At 29.9% G+C, this 18,008-nt stretch overlaps 2 protein-coding genes and 2 non-coding genes across 5 annotated transcripts; 2 read left to right on the plus strand and 2 right to left on the minus strand.

Annotated features, from left to right (window-relative positions):
* Window positions 1-177: 177 nt before the first annotated feature.
* On the plus strand, window positions 178-4,707 carry LOC112602550 (U3 small nucleolar ribonucleoprotein protein MPP10). The gene is made up of 12 exons (XM_025350679.1): window positions 178-355; window positions 443-690; window positions 1,025-1,091; window positions 1,403-1,434; window positions 2,087-2,248; window positions 2,735-2,889; window positions 3,050-3,392; window positions 3,474-3,658; window positions 3,715-3,864; window positions 4,079-4,187; window positions 4,287-4,504; window positions 4,564-4,707. The coding sequence occupies exons 1-12, from the start codon at window positions 291-293 to the stop codon at window positions 4,705-4,707; spliced, it is 1,878 nt and encodes a 625-aa protein (XP_025206464.1). The 5' UTR covers window positions 178-290.
* Window positions 4,708-4,925: 218 nt separating this feature from the next.
* On the minus strand, window positions 4,926-7,299 carry LOC112602552 (ubiquitin carboxyl-terminal hydrolase isozyme L5). 2 transcript variants are annotated; one of them, XM_025350682.1, is made up of 8 exons: window positions 7,259-7,299; window positions 6,950-7,085; window positions 6,381-6,444; window positions 6,199-6,304; window positions 5,764-5,951; window positions 5,497-5,700; window positions 5,333-5,432; window positions 4,926-5,268 (listed from the first exon to the last, which is right to left on the minus strand). In XM_025350682.1, the coding sequence occupies exons 2-8, from the start codon at window positions 7,020-7,022 to the stop codon at window positions 5,038-5,040; spliced, it is 966 nt and encodes a 321-aa protein (XP_025206467.1). In that variant the 5' UTR covers window positions 7,023-7,085; window positions 7,259-7,299; the 3' UTR covers window positions 4,926-5,037. The 2 variants fall into 2 exon arrangements, with proteins under 2 accessions (XP_025206467.1, XP_025206466.1); XM_025350681.1 differs by having other exon boundaries at window positions 5,497-5,703.
* Window positions 7,300-15,609: 8,310 nt separating this feature from the next.
* Window positions 15,610-15,681, minus strand: Trnae-cuc. The gene has a single exon. It is a non-coding gene; the product is annotated as a tRNA-Glu (tRNA).
* A 1,511-nt stretch (window positions 15,682-17,192) lies between these two features.
* LOC112602790 lies at window positions 17,193-17,299 on the plus strand. Its single transcript, XR_003115132.1, has one exon. It is a non-coding gene; the product is annotated as a U6 spliceosomal RNA (small nuclear RNA).
* The last annotated feature ends 709 nt before the right edge of the window (window positions 17,300-18,008 follow it).

The raw sequence follows: 18,008 nt of genomic DNA on the forward strand, positions 1-18,008 counted from the left end.
GATTCTTTTTACAAGCAACGCCACACAACTATCATCATTATCATTATGACTTATAAGCAAACAGTGTTTGTCCGGCTAACTATAATAAAAAATAATAATTTATAGATAATACAGTGATATGTTATCGTGATAACTGATAAGTGATGACTATTATCAATGTTATTAAAATCACCATCACGTGGTTGAGCATTTGAGTTCAATGCTGTGTTAATTATTAGTTATTTTAAATTTTAATTATTACTACTGTGTTTATATTTTAATTGACCGATACATAGAATTATCCTCTCAAAATGGCAAATGTAGATTTTATTGCAACGTTCCAAAAGTTAACTGTGAATCCATTAGACTATCTAGAGTAAGTTTGATTAATTAATGATTTTATATTTTAAATTTATAAAACTGTTTTATTACTATTAAAAGTATGTTATATATTTTGTTATAGTGTGCAAACCAATGTTGCTGAAGAGACGACTAATTTGTTGAAACAATTGTATGATACTACTAAGAGTATTGAAACAATAACTAACAATTCCAATGATGACACTCTGCCTGAGTTAATAGTCAAAGATTTTGATGAAGAACAAATATGGCAAGAACTGGAATTACAAAACTCAGCTCGATTGAAACTATTGGCCAATACTATTCAAGGGTTCACAAAAAATGATTTAATTTACCTTGATGAATCTAAAAGTAAGCAAATATTTTTTCATATATTCTAATCAACTTTAATTTTTAAGGTAAAGAAGATGTACAAAATGTCTAGGTTCAAATTTATTTTATACTTGATTAAGTTAATGTGAGTTATTATTTATTTATTATTTAAAATAAATAAATAAAAATATATGTATACAAAATATATTGATATATTATTACTTTTAAGGCGATCGTTTTAATTGTTTTAAAAATAATAATATAATCACAACATAATAGCAAATTTTGTATTTCCAAAGTCATGACAATTCAACTATTTTCATATGTATAATTTTATTATTTTTGTGTTTAATATATTATATTTTTATTGCAGGTGCACAAACAAAAAAAAATCTAAAAGTTACAAAATCAATTAATGATAAAACTAAAATAAACAGTAAGTATTTATTATTTACCAGTATATTTTTTTTGTCTAATTATTTATTAGCTTTTAATCAGTGATTAATGATTATGATAGTTCGACAACTATTTAGATAATAAGGACTTGATCAAAACAAAAGGAATAACAATTCTTAATAATATAAAATTATAACAGTAATACATATATACAAATAATATACAATTAATTATATTCATAATATTAAGTGACAAAACCAGCTTCCAATACTAAATTAATTATTTTATTAATGGCCATTTCAAATTTAATACTGAGCCTAGAGAGCTGATTAGGGGGTTAGGTAAGAAATTTCAGGTTGTTGAACAAAAATAAATTATTTTTGGGATGTAATGATAGACTATCTAAGATTAAATGTGAGAAGTCACAGACGTTTTCAGTTATGTAGTGTGTAGAAAGAGGATTCATTTAAACTAAGTTTATAGGTGTGATTGGGTAGTAGCAAATGACCCACATAGAGATGGTTGAAGTGAACAATAGAAGATCTTAGTAGATCTAAGTTGTTGAACCAAATTTTTATATTGGTAGTGATAGAAACAATCTTTTTATATTTGGATGTAAAGTTTTTCCATAGTTAGACCAGAGGTTGACTATGTGACAACATAATATAGGGGTAAAATCAGTTCAAGGTAATTGAGCAAAAGAAGGAAAGATTGTATTAGAGGTAGATTTGGCTAGTCTGTCAGCCACTTCATTACCACATATGCCAATAAAAGTTGGATTTGGCGATTTGATTAACTAAGGAAATTTTTACAAGATTTAATTCAAGAGATTCATTAAGTTGAAGTTTATTTAATTATGTATTTGTAGAAGTTAGATTGAGAGTTGACTGCGATTAAAAGGATGAACATTGGTTTGGGGGTATAGTACTTGTATATTTCTTAGTTACATATTTAAAATTTATTTTTTATTTTTTTAATTTTTGGTATGATATTTTTCACCCTTGTTTTATAATAATGTATTTTATTTAATACTTTGAAGGTTTGGAGATTGATGATAATGATGATGAAGACAATGGGGATGATGAAGATGATGAAGATAATAACGATGATGAAGATAATGGCGATGAAGTTGATATAGAAAGTGAAGATGAAGATAATATTTTTGACTTAGAAGAGGCAGAACCTTCAACTAATAAACAAAGTAAATATAATAACAAGTACATAATTACATTATTTATGTTTAATAATATGATACAAATATTAAAATAAATTATTCAACTAATTGTTTTAGACAAATACTATAAACTAAAAATATCATTTTTAGTTATGTTGAACTTTTGATTTATTACATAATTGACTATTTTTCATTAGTTAAATAAACCTTAAATTGTTTTCATTATTATATCATTATTAGAAACTTTTATAAACTATAAAATTCATATTCCTTAAACTTATATACCTATGAAAAATTTAGCATCCTACAAATCAGTGTTAACTTAATAGTTTAATCTTAAATTATACATTATTACGATATGATTTTGGCAACTCGACATAATTTGTATAGTTAAATTAAATCTAAAAAACAAATTTCAATAACTTACAGAAATTAGAATTAATACTTAAACTTGTTTTATTCTATTATATAAAGATAAATTTTTAATTCTATATTTATTCTTATAATTATTAGCATTTAAAAAGTCAGTAGTCGACGATGAATTTTTCAAATTATCAGAAATGGAAAAATTTTTATTATCAGAGGAAAAATTGGAGACTTCCAAAGATAAACCAAAATCCCTAGAAGATGATGTTGACATGTTTCAAGACCTACAATCTGAAAATGAAGTAATGAATTAATATTATGTTTATTTTACTTTCAAAATGCCAACATATTTAATTTAAAATTATTTAATTAAGCAATATTTGTAATTTTATATTTTTATTTATATTTATCATAATCTTTAAAAAATGTTTTGGAAGTAATATGTATTTATTGAATTAACAGGACGAAGATAATTTTGGTCCTATGTATGATGAATATTTTGAAAAACAAAAAAATGAATCTAAAAAAAAAACCAAATCAAAAAAAAGTGTAAGATTTGAAATGGATGAAGAAAAAAGTGAAGATAATGAAGAAGACACTAATGAACCTAATGACAATAATAACAAACAATTATCAACACTAGAAATGAGATCAGAGCGAATTAACAAACGAATAGCAAAATTGGAAGAAGAAGCCATTTCTGATAATAAACCTTGGGCTTTGAAGGGTGAAGTTGCAGCTAAAGACCGTCCTCAAAATTCTTTATTAGAAGAGGCTGTTGAATTTGATGTTTGTACTCGTCCAGGTAAAATATAATTAATAATAAAATAAAATTGATTAGTTTTTGAAGAATTTATTATAAATAATGTGTTAATTCAATATTTAGCACCAATTATTACTGAAGAAACGACAGTAAAATTGGAGGACATCATTCTACAAAGAATAAAGGACAAAGCGTGGGATGATGTAGAGCGAAAAATAAAACAAACAAATACACCTCATGAATTTAAAAAACAATTAGTTTTAAATCAAGAAAAGAGCAAAGAAAGCTTATCCCAAATTTATGAAAAAGTACAGTTTTATATTATTTAGTATTTATTTATTTAAATAAGTATAAATAATTGTAGGAATTCATCAAACAAAGAGAAGCAGCTGATCCAGAAAATAAAAATAAACTTGAAGAAGTTCCAAAAGAGCATAAAGAAATTGATTTAATGATTAAAGAATTATTTAGAAAATTAGATGCACTCACAAACTATCATTATACTCCTAAACAGGTAAAAAAAAATGTTTATTTATTAAATTTCATAACAATTTGAAACCATTACAAAATTGATGTTCAATTATTCATGGTTATGGTTGAAATATTATAAGATTATTTTGTTATTTTTCTCTTATCATATTATAACTACTATATACAATGAATAAATTTATTATTTATACATTTCTACTAAATATATACAATTGAATTACATATGAATTATTAATCAGGCTATTCCTGATTTGAAAATTGTCAATAATTTACCAGCTATATCAATGGAAGAAGTAGCTCCAGTTGCTACAACTGATGCCTCATTGTTAGCACCAGAAGAAATACAAAGTTAGTGTATTTTTTTTATTTAATTCATAAAAGAAACAAAATACAGTTAGTTACTTGATATTTTTATGTTAATATTTCTGTTTTTAAAAAAATTTTTAGGAAAATTCAAAGCACCAGTTCTTGGCAAGGAAGAACGTACTAGTACAGATAAAAAACGTGAACGTCGAAAGAAAAAGCACTTGCAGCATAAGAAGCGCATCATAAAAGAATCTAATCTCAAGGAAATGGAAAAAAATGGGTTTAAACCTAAGCATAATAAAGATAGTGCTCAAAAAGAACTGAAACGATTAACCAGTAGTGGGCATCAAGTTAAAGAAGTAAGTATAGCCATATAATACTTATTAAAAGTTACTTATACATCAATGATTGATTTCAGTTAAAATCTGTGGATGATAAAAGTATGAAATCATCTAAAGATTTCTTTTCAAGACTTCAGGATCAAGCAAGAAATGAAATTGATGGAAAGAAAAGAACTATGAAGCAAAATAATAGAAATAATACTAAAAAATTTAAAAAATAAACAATAATATTTTTTTTGTAATATTTTAATAATGATAGAGGTTTCATAAAAAATATATTAAAGTTGACAAAAAAAAAAAACTATTTTACAAGTTAAATTTTTTTTAAAAGTGCTGATGATTTAAATTTTTGGCAATGTTAAGTGACATATAATTTACATTAGAACAAGTGGGTACATAATTATGATATTTAGAATATATACATTAAAAAAAAGTCACAAATATGTGTATCACTTTTAAATATCAATTAGTCTTAATCACAAAAATACACTTAAGATTTTTTTGTTTTTATCTAGTAAGGTTTTTATGAGACCATAACACATAATTTTTGACTAAGCTTTACCGATTTTTTGTTTTTCCTTTTCCAAAGTTTTTGCTTTAGCTCTTTCATACAAAGGTACCAACTTTCCATCTTTAGCTAAAAGTTTCAATATTTCTACAATTAATGGTAAATAATTATGTTTGCGTCGAGCATTTTCAATTTTGTATCGCTTCATTTTATCTTCTTCATCAGCAATTTTCATCCGGATGTTACTTTCTTCAGAAATTTTGGTTGCTTCATCCTAATTTAATTTTAAAAACACACATTAATGCTAATTGATTAGATTAATATATTTTTAATCATACCAATTCTTCTGTTTTTAGACTCAATAGTCGCTGTTCCAAAATTAATTTCCTATCGGATACTACTGCCATTAAATTAAAATGAACTTCTCCTTCCTTATACCTAAAATAAAAATAAATATTAAAAAAAAGTATGGATGGATTTTAGAGATTAAAAACATTCTTACTTATTTATTCTTTTTTCAATAAATGGTTTTGCAGCTTCAACCCAATCTGTATTAGGTTTTATTAATCCTAAATCAATTGGACCTTCTTTCAATCCATCTAGCTCATAAAGTCGACCATCAATAGGCACAATAGCAACAAAATGATAAGCCTCATCATCTTTAGATTTTGGCTTAGCAGTATCATCAAATTCAAAAATAGAATTGCTTCTAATACACAAAATATTTATAAATATTTTAATTTAAAGTAAGCCTTTTTTTTTATATTACCTTCCAAAAGAATTATGCACAGAACGAATTTTCTGTGAATTACTTAAGGCCAAACCTTTCATATTAGCATCAAACTTTTGAGAAAAATCTTTGAATTCATTCAAAGTAGTGCCAAGGTCGATATCTGGATGACGACAGTTGAATAATACACTTAATATAGCCTGTGTAGCACAAGCATTATTAATAACCTAAAAATAAAATAAATCTAATATTATATTGATAGTATACAAATATAATAGCAAATAATTTATTTAGCATTGATCTTAAAACCAAATTGATTTATTTTGAAAATTATGTGATTTAAAAAGTTTAAAATATAAAAGGTATTTTAACTATCACTTCCAATCTCGAGTAACTGACATTAACTGCATTGGAAATATAAAACAAATGTATAAAAGCAGACCCAGACTGTAAAAATGTTAATGTTCCACTAACCTGTTTAGCAAAAAATATCTTTTCAATTCTTGAATCTTTGACAATTTGTCCATCAGGTTGGTCTTCTCCTATCCACTTGAAGAGAAATATTAAACCATGAACAGGCCTAAATAATGATAAGAACAATAATAGAACATGATATATACATCATTTTACTAGATTTTAAAAACCAATAGGCTCACTTAATTGCTTCAAACAAGCTGCTATCCAGTGTCCATAACTCTTCAACTTGAGCACCGGTCACCCCTGAAACAGAAGACACGCCATTAGGGTGTGAATGAGTTACCGTTATGAAAAATAAATCAACTGATAACACAAGGTATTGAGACTAGTACTGGACATTAGCTTTCATCATACTACGAACTAAAATATTTTGTTAGGATTGAAGGATTGAATTCGTAAATCAGAGTAATAAGTTCAAATGATAAAGTTGAATCAATAGATTAAAAATCATGTTCATAAACAAATAAAATGTGTATATCTACTTAGGTACGTAGGTAATAAACTAACATATTTGTTTACTGCATTAATAAGTTAATTGTTAACATCCACCGAAGATTCTCGTCACTTGGTTATAGTTAAATTATGATTGAATAATAAGTATTTGAATTTATCTCATAACCTTGATTGGTAATTAAAATTCAAGTTAAACAGACGTTCACATTTATTTTAATATGAGCATGAAACTATCCGCATTAGATGTCCAACACTAATCAAGACAATTAATCTAAAGTTCTAAAGGATCTCTTACCAAGTTCACGAATAAGTTCTGTAAACACGCCAGGATCGCTTTCAATTAAGCACCAACCAACTGAATCTGACATTGCGGCAGTTGACAGGTAGATCGTCTGCTCGTGAACGTTATAAGATTAGACTCGTTTAGGGTGCTGTTTAATAGAAAAATATATCATAATAGTAAAAGCTTAACCATGTATGACAATTAATATTTTTGGGAGTGACGTATGAAATAGACACATTCAACCGACACAGTATGCAAAATTAATACGCAAAAATTGTACAAAGAAAACAGAATAATAACAATAACACAAATGAAACGTACCAAGCAAATGATCCAAATTTGAAATAATAGAAATATTACTTAAAAAATCCAATGACAAAGAAACGAAAAATATATTTCCCGGTGGAATCTAAACAACAATAACAGAATTAATAATTATTATTGCTTCAATTGCTAAATAAGATGTAAATAATGCTTACCAGTTACTAATCATTTGTCTGAAGTTGGTAACAAGAAACGAGAAATTGGAACGGCGGACTACAGATTACGCCAACCCTAGTACCGAATCCATCTGATACAATCTTATAATATAAAACCAAAACGAGCTTCCTGGGTTTTTTCGCCAGAGTGCTCTGGTTTAGTGTACTGGCCAATCGGAAAATTCGATTTTTTCCTATCGTCTTTCTTATCTGATATCTCGCGCGCGCCCGTTATCGTTATCGTTATCTCCCGCCGCCGTCGTTTTTGTTTGTTTTTCTCATACGGTTTTTTCCGCTTTTCGCCCGATTTTCCGTTCCTTGGCGACCTTTTTCCGTCGCGTTCTCGACGCTACGGCCGAGAGCGGTTTTTTTCGTCCCGTCCCCGCGCGTTTTCCGATCGCGCGTCCCCGAATTCCGTTCGCGGCCGTCGCCGTCGCGTCCGGAAAACGCGTTCTCCGGTCGTTTATCGTGTCGTCACGTGTGTACTATTTTTTTTTTTTACGATACGATAAATCCTTTATCCCTATCCAATACGCGTTTTTTTGTTTTCGGCGTTGCCGCGACCTCATCGTCTCGATAGCGTATAAAATACGATCACGTGTATAAAAAAGAAACGTGCGCGCCGTCCGTGACGTACGTCAGACATGACCACATCCTTATGCGTATTATACAAAAACATCGCGAAATCGTTGCTCTTCGGTCGTTGTAATGCCTTTGATCGCGTACGTTTGGGGCGATATCGAGATGTGTGTATGTGATAATAAACTCGGTACGTCGTTGAGACGTACGCGATTAAATAATGTAATGAATACGTCGGAAACGCTCTGAACGACGATAAACGTGCGATTTACGGTTTCTACACTCGAATCGTAAAAATCGTATCGCTTAAACGACGTATACTGTGGTATTCGTCGCATCTCTAAAACGGTTTAAGTGCTCGAGATTCCGTAGTGGTCACCAACTCAAACCGTAGTCGATAGGTGTTAGGATAGGTTCCCCGACGTTAGGTAGGCAGGTTCGAACCCCGTTCCGGCGTATTCCGGGCGGCCCCATAAGAAACCACGCGTACGGGATTTTTTGCATTTTTTTTTCATTTGATTCGATCGTTATTAATCGCTGTTTTCGTTTTGATATGACATTACTACTCATATAATATTTTTCGAATGTTAAAAATGATTTTTGATCTCACGCGTTTGATTTTATATTGCTCGATTGATGATGTCAAAATATATTATATTACAATATACTTTACACGGACATTAAATCACACAATAGTATTCGATTAAACCGATTACAGTTATTGCTAACTGTCTGCACGATTCAAATGTACATATGTGATATGCAGTTTATATTATAGCCTGAGAACGTTCTCAGTGGCGGCTCGTGGCTTGGACGACGGGACGATCGCACCTCCTACTAAAATTAGTAAAAATAAGAAAATTTATTGTATAATCTTAATTCTGATTTTTAAAAAATATTTATTATTTATTATTATAGTTATAACTTATAAAGGTATAATACATTTGTCGTGTGCGAACATTACATTATTTTGTTTTTCTCTGATACCAGAAGCGTATCGCATAATATGGATACGCATCGTATTTGGACGACCTGCAGCGTCGTCGTCCGTCGTGGCGTATGGTTCGTATGTATAAGCGAGGCGCTGAACGATGTGCGTGCGGGTACATTTAAGCTGCGCTCTTTTGTACTGGTATTGGACGACCGGCAGAGTCGTCCAAGCAATATTGCCAATATTCCGAATACGTATGTTACAAGCGAAGCGCGCAATCGTGTGCGTGCGGTTACGTTTATTGTACGATGTTATTATACGGGTTTGGACGACCGATAGCGTCGTCCATACAGTAATATATTACTATATATATATTGGGTAATTTATTTTTAAAATTAACAGCGCTAAATAACTCCATAAAATAATTATTTTAAAATTATGTACTAAATCATATAATGTTATAATAATAATATAATAATAATATACTATGATAATTATATGAATAAAATAGTAAGCTTTAAAATAATAATAAAATAATAATATGTGTATTGTGTTTCATTTTATTATATTTAATTTGATAATTTGTTAAACCTATGATTAGTGGTATTTTATATTTTAAAGTCGTACCCCCACTATCAGCACCCACGAGCCGCCACTGAACGTTCTATTGATGACGATACAGTTGTTTCACTCAGTTTTGACGGTGAATTCAGTATTTTATATGTTTAGCCTTTCAGTTGTTTACATTTGAAAGATACAGGGGAAAAACAGTAGCACGTTAAATATTTTGTCATCACAGAAAGTGTATAATATTTCTTTTCGATATCTAACCATCTATAAAATATCAAAAAAAATATTAATTATGTATAGGTTTTTGATCTTCAACTCGCTAACGTTTGACATGCGTTTTCCATAATACGTTTGACATTTCTCCTTTACGCCCACATCGTCCGCGATCCGACGCGGTCGGATCGCCTACCTGGGAGGTTCAAACGCGTTTAATTGGATTTTCAGTGGTGATCGCTTGAAAAATCGAGCGCTCGATTCGACTTAAACTTTTTTGCGTACTAAACAGCACAACGCCTTCGACGTCAGGCGGATTGCCCTGTCAGGTATCGATATTCGCTGGGCGATGACTGATACCTAGACACTCCATTGCCGTTTTCGTAACGAGCTACGGGACGAGGTTTTCCGACGTTAGGTAGGCAGGTTCGAAACACGTTCTGGCGAAATCCGTGCTGTACGATAACTGACCAAGTATTCGGATTTTTTGCATTTTTTTTTTTTTTTTTTTTTAATTTTGTGTTAATTAATTGTAATTTCTGTTATCAAAAAAATTATGAAATATTTATAGTTTTTTTATCTTCGACTCACTATTTACCACGACTCGCTAACGTTTGACATGTATTTTCATTAATACGTTTAAAATCTCCACTTTGCGCTCACATCGTCCGCGATCCGACGCAGTCGGATCGCCTACCTGGGAGGTTCAAACGCGTTTAAATGGATTTTCAATGGTGATCGCTTGAGAAATCGATCGCTCGATTCGACTTAAACTTTTTTGCGTACTAAACGGCACAACGCCTTCGACGTCAGGAGGTATGACAATCCGCCGCAGGCGGATTGCCCTGTCAGTAATCGGTATTCACTGGACGATGACTGATAACTAGACACTTAATTACTTTTTCGGAATGTATTTATTTATTTTCCATGCACAAAAGCACAGGGCAAGCTACGGGACAAGGTGTATTACACCTGTAAATTTAATGAAATAACCCACCACTAAACGTTCGAATTGGACTTTTATTATTCACGCGTTTAAAACGACACCGCCAAAGTGTAGAGCCACCAAATCAGAGGTACCAACATGTCAAACGTCGTTATCACTGGTTTTGCCTAGTAGACTTTTCTAACTGCTGTATTCTTAAGTCCTGTCACCGACCTAGGAAATTCACTTCAAACGATATTCAGCTACCTAGGGTACTCACATACAGCGAGTTTTACCGACCTAGGGTATTCACTTACAGCGAGTTTCACCGGTGCTAGTATACAATAAAAGACAACTTTTCGATATACGAGTATATCTATAAATATGAAATAATATCTACCAAACTAACTTGTTGCCAATAAAATTACTATTACATATAAATTATCCACCATAATATAAAGTAAGTAAATATATAAAGAGCTCTTGTAACATCTCGTATAAATATCATGATATTGTTAGAGTGCATTTTTTATTATTTGAGAAGATAGAAACGATTTTTTTTAATTTTCTGCGTTTAAGGGAGCCACCGCATATCCTGCACACTCCTTGGCTACACTTTATGAATTACTAGAGTATTTATATAAGTATGAGAAAAAAATGTATAAGATTGATATAATTATAATGTAATAATCAAAATAAAAAATAATATAACATATAACTTTACTATGAGTATCAGAAGATCCTTGAAGATGTCAAGAAGCACCTAATTAGAGAGGCTTAGATAGTTAGTCTGGTCTATACGCACTCATACAGGTATAAAAGGAAGATATCCTTGACATTATTATAATTGAGATTTTTGATCTTAAGGGCGCAAAACGTATATTTAGTGAATAATAGGTATAAAATATATATTATATATTGGAGTGAATACCCGAAATCAGTTTAAACCAAAATTTACCAAATACCAATAAAAACTCGATTTTATTAAGTAGACCTAATTTATGCTATTGACTACACTAAAAACGTGAACAATTTTATTTATATTTAGTTTTTACAAATGACCTTACAGTAAATACTAATTTAATTTTAATTTTTAAATAGACAATTTATTGATATTCTTTTATCAGATATAGAATAATTATATTAGTTTTTATAGTTAATATAGTGTATTTAGATATATCAATACAGTGACATAGTGATGGGGGTAATCGAGAGGCGGTCGTGTCTCAGTTTTTTGGGGGATGGTGAGTGTCATAGGGTGAATGGGAAATAATTTAAATTCATAATTACGACTTTAGGAAAATAACATAAAAAAGATATTTTTTAGATACATTTTAATAGTTGGTTGATGAGTGAGTGGGTGGTTATCGAAAATTATAACTGCCTCTGAAATATTTGAGTTTGCCCGGCCACTATATCAATAGATAATAATAAAAAAAATGCAGTTAATAGTTACAATTTATTGATATATTTAACAAGTAATAAATATCATACTGTTATCTTTAAATTAATTATTTTAGTAAAGGTGTTCAATGGTGATTCGATAACTGATATATCACGTGTATATATCTTAGTGAATAATAGTCTTTAATTGATTAATCATAAATATTAATCAAAAAATGTAATATGAGTTCATCAAAATACTAATTGTAAACATTTTAAATTAAAAGAACGAATTTTAAATTTATTTATATGTATATATATATATATATAATATTCTCATTTTTTACTTTAGTTTTTATTCAAATAAAATAATAGTGAATTATTCAAGGAAATTAAAAGAGTCAAAAACATATATTAGTTAAAACTTCAATGCATCAAAGCATCGAAAATAATTCGATGTGTCAAAGCCAGAGCTAGGGATGTTGAAGTTGTTATCAGGACATTGAAAATATGGTAGCTTCATGGCTTAAAGATAATAAAACATTGAAATGATCACTAACGGTCAGAAGGCTTACCATTTACAGAATTCATGAAAAATTGAGCTTGGCATTCTGGTAATAAACAGAGCCCATACAAAATTATACTTGGAATAGAACCATAAGTTTGACTTTCAACAACTTCTTTTTATTTAACGGCATAAAATGAAAAAGATTTAAATTAAATCTTAAAAAAAACAATGAGACTAGAACACACTAAAGATAATGTGTTTGAAAATTCTACCAAAAAACATTTTTTGATATGCAATTATGGCATTTGATTACGATTTACAAGTAGGGCCCACCATTTTGATATCCTAAAAAATATTGAAAAATTCTCAAAAAAATTCAAATACAAAGAGGTAAAATGAACCTATGGTGCTCGTAAGAATTGAACTATTTTTGTCACTAATCATCTATATTCAATATTCATGTTACCGCAGACGGTTTTGGGCAGTCGATAGCAATGTTGCACATAAGTTACGGACGCGCGACGATCGTGACCTACTGATGATGACAACGCGACTGCAACGGACTGCGAGAGCGACCCGTGCGATACGGCGCACTTAGATGATAGAGATGGCGAACGCGGATTACGGAGACTTGAGCGAGTGCAACGGCTGGAACGGATAGCGGCTGACGGGATATTCGGACGAAAATTCGATAAACCAGTGCTTTCGTTCGTATTCGATACGTCGTTTTCGTTCCGGTATACTCAGCCAGTCGAGTCCGAACGATCGGCTGCCGATGTGCCCGGAAACGCTGCGACCGGTCGCAGCATTGCGATTACATAATATTGTGGATTCCCGAATTTGCTTCACTGCTTTTGTAGCCACCGCAGTCACTGCCATCCACGGACACCGGTGAGCCGTGTCCATGCCCAACATCCGGTTGATGTAATGGAGCTATCCGATCCTTGCGTTCGTCGCGCCCACGACCAGAGTCGACAAACCAGTCGGGCGGTCTTAATACAAATGTCATTCTTCAACGCAACCGATGTCCGCCACAACGCGTCCATCTAACAGCTATCACGACCTCGGTAAACCGATAAACGTGATATAGATAACATACTGCCTTACACGATTGTGTACTCTCGGTCACCACCCCCTTTTTATGTCTACTTATCCGAATATCCGTCAAGCACGACTTAACCTCTTCTAACCCCGATCTCGCCATCTTGGTAGCACGGCATCGTACAACCACAACATTCGGTCCTGAAGACCTTCTGAAACCACTCCAGAGGACCCACAAGAATAAGCGTCTATTCTATTGCAGTTGTACGTGCGCGGAGACAAAAATGGCACCGTCGCGTCGGCATCGAAGGAAATAACGAACGTCTCCTCCATAATATCGTTCTTATTGTTCTTAATTGTAGGTTTGAGTACCATCATTTCTGCGGCTGTCCCACTAGAATCACTATGGTGGGCCTCTATAACTGTCGATGGAGGTTCGACCGGCAAGTACAAGAATCAATTTCCGCTTAGTCGATCAATGAACTCTGTCATCATATGCTACATAAAAGGTACCATCATCAACGTCTACACCTTTAGGAAATCTGCAGATGAGTGTAACTCGTTTAACATTTCAGTGACCATTTGCTTTATTAGGCATACATAATCTATCAGGTTTTTCATTTTTGCTTGATGTGTTCGCCACATTTATCTATACGATAGGAATAGATGAAAAAAAGAACAAATAACTATTAACTCTTTTGAAAGTAAATGATGAATTGAAAATTGTCTCCATGGTATACTAGATATTATAGCAATATTAATACATAATCAAATATTCTTAAAATATGAATTATAGAACATGTACTGTCGGACTGACGACCTGCAAATAGACTATTCAGAATCATTTTTAGTTTAGATATTAGGTACGATGGTTTATTATTGAGTTCTAATTACAACAGTACTTACAGTTAATCAATAACGAGACAGTTCGATTCTTATTAGAACTATCAAACTGCACAACAGCTGAACAGCTTGCTCGGTTTTAATATCGTCTTCAAAATTCTATCATTCTTCTGAGAATCACATATTAAATCATCATGTCACTATGTTTTAAATATTAAAAAATTATGTTTAAATCGTATTTTGAAGAATTATACGGAGTTTTTTATTACTATTTTTGACATGGGTACCTACTTATAATGCTCGAGTATAAAAGTTACGCAATTACACAAGATAGAAACTCATTGAGTTACATGATGTAATAATTTAACAAGATAATAAAAAATTAGCCACTCAGAATATCCACTTACTATCCGGCAAACCATAAACGATCGTCGTTGCAAGATTCTCGTATGTTCACAAAACGACGGGTAATCATCAATTTCACGCTGAAATATGTGGACTACTGGACTTAACATAAATAAAATTAAAAAGAAAAAAAAGAACACCTGGAGCACTAAAAGTAGTTTCCAAGATAAATAAAAATTACTTGTTTTTCATTTAATAAGCCTTCTTATTTCTGATTTTATCATTAATGTTCAATAACTAATAAATTTAGTTAAGTTTCTTAAACGAACTATATATGTACAAAATAAAAATATGTAAAAAACTCCACAGCAATATATTTAACATACCACAAGCGTGACACTTATACACAATTTATAAGTTGCAAACAGATTGGTTGTACCAATAATTAATGGTTATAAAAGTCTATTCTATAATCAATGATTGTACTTAGATCAGAATAATAAATTATCTAATTTGTTTTTATCATAATTTATATTTCCATAAATAATAAATTTAAAAATAAAAATTTATTGATAAAAAAATCAATTTAAATATTAAACTCTATAGTGTCCAACAGTCCTTCCAGTCCAACTTGTACAACCTTGTTAAAAATCTTTTTATTGTGCATTTCAGCGTAACAAGATAGTAGATAACGACTAATGAGTCCAATAATATCATCAAATTATTTTTTTTAAAAGGCTTTGTTTGATGTAAAACGATGTTATATAAAATTGTAATTAGCGTGAATATTAAATAATGGATTGTACATAAAAAACGTAACAATGATAAATTGCTATATTAAAATGGGAAAAAGTATTCCGGTACCGGGAATCGAACCCGAGCCTCCTGGGTGAGAGCCAGGTATCCTAGCCACTAGACCATACCGGATAAGCGAGGTATTGATGATAAATATTATTTATTTATGTAATTAAACAACATTATTTTTAATATAAATTTTATACTTTATGAAAAAGTACAAAAAAATATTAAAATAATAAGCGGGTAACTATTCAATTATATTTGTTAGATAATTTAATTTAAAATTTTCTTTTTCTTTACTTCCAATATTAGAGAGGTCAATTGTGTATTTTGGGTGATTTTTTCTGGAGGTATCCAAAATATTACCATTGATTATAGAATATACTAGTATATTCTATAATCAATGATATTACTTAATGATCTATATAGTAAAATTCGAATAAGTTCTGGATATTTCGAATGAACTATAAACTTAGCTTAAAAATATACATCGAAACGTATAGAATCTAATAAAATAAATTTCAGTTTTACAGTTTTTATATGAATATTTTAAAATACATGAGTAAAATAGGTACGAATACATAAAATACATTGGAATATTTTTTTTTTAACCCGGAGTGTCCTGGCATGGAGGACACACTCGTCCACCCCGCTTTATACTCCTCCAACAACCTTTATTATTTATGTTTTCCATTATTATTTTAAAATTATAATAATAAATTATACTATAAACACTGGGTATATTATTAATATTGGTTATTTTTTTTTTTATATAGGTACCTACTACCTTTATAACTATTTATTATTTATTTTGTTATTATGTGATATTATAATCGATATATCTAGTATAATATATAATATCTACTATATGTTTAAAGTTTTAATATTTATATGATATATGAGTTACAAGTTTAAATTTTAGTGCAAAAGTAATAGGTATAATTTAATAACTATACCGTCTACATTATAAGTATACTGTATATGCGTTGTATTGCCTTTATTGATTATAGATTTTATAGACGTATAAACGTATAGTGTAAACTGTACATATTAACACTAATGATTATATTAAATACTAGTAATATTTAGAATCAATAAATTTTTAAAACAAATTATTATAGCATAATTTATTCTTAATATAAACTCATATACTAAACAGTCTAAATATAATTTATCAAAACGGACATTCACAATTCATTTGTAATTTAATTCACTATGTTTTAAAATTTATGTAAAAATAAACAATTATTAGATTATGGTTTTTATTTTGATGAATAAATTATTTTATAGTTATATATTTTACTGTCGCTGACTAGACTCAAGCATAGTTGTATATTAGTACAAGACTTGTACTACAAGCTATTCGAGATTTTGTAGATATATTATTATTAAGAATACGAATTAAATAAAAAAATAATATTATCATTTATCATAATACATTGAAGTCATTGATTATTTTCATAATAAATGACTGAAGCATATTTATAGTGAATGTAAACGGACAACTAGCTCTATCTATTGACGCTTTTATTTCATTTGATAATTAATCGTTATATTTCGAATAAATGGTACTGACTCTCACAAGTGACGTTGTATAGAAATTGGATCATATATATAGAGTATTTAGCACTTCTTCTATCGTACTTGCTTCGGCAGTACATATACTAAAATTGGAACGATACAGAGAAGATTAGCATGGCCCCTGCGCAAGGATGACACGCAAAATCGTGAAGCGTTCCACATTTTTTTGTCAATAAAATTAATTAATTGATAGATCTAAATTTTACCATGCCGTATGTTATAATTTTATTATTATTTAAAATACCTTATTATTATTATTATTGCATTACGGACAATGGATTATATGTTTTATCATTACAACTTTTGTTTTCAGTGCATATTAATATAAAGCTGTTTATTTATCACCATTGTTTTTTTCCTAATTATATTTTACATCATTTATTGGTAATTAGCCATTACTCATTAGAATACCTCGCACCAGCCACTAGATCACTTTTTTTGTTATTTATGAACATAATAATGTGTAAGCGGTCACAAAATGTCAGTAGCGCATTATCTTCAAATATTTAAGAGTACTTAATTCAATAACAAATTTTATCAACAAAAATAAAGACTTGTAAACTATGAATACTTATTAGTTATTCGTTATTACTTCTTACTTAAAGTCAGTGTAACAATCGTTGCGCGTGCTAAGTAAAAATTAAATAAAAGTGTAACAACCACAGTGAATAATATCTTAAATAATAACGTAGTTTCTTTTTTTACTTAGCCATTTGGAATTTAGACCATTTTTTTAAAGTTATGTTGATTTTTTGTGAAAACCCGGCTTTAGCACGATTCGTTTGTTTTTGTTGGCTACACTGTTGTTATTAAAATTAAATTATAATATCTTATCTTTTTTCTGTATTCATGTTTGTTTATCTTTCTGTTTGGAT

Source organism: Melanaphis sacchari, unplaced genomic scaffold (assembly GCF_002803265.2).
Source record: "Melanaphis sacchari strain LSU unplaced genomic scaffold, SCAv2.0 Contig8_pilon_pilon, whole genome shotgun sequence".
NCBI classification, from domain to species: domain Eukaryota; kingdom Metazoa; phylum Arthropoda; class Insecta; order Hemiptera; family Aphididae; genus Melanaphis; species Melanaphis sacchari.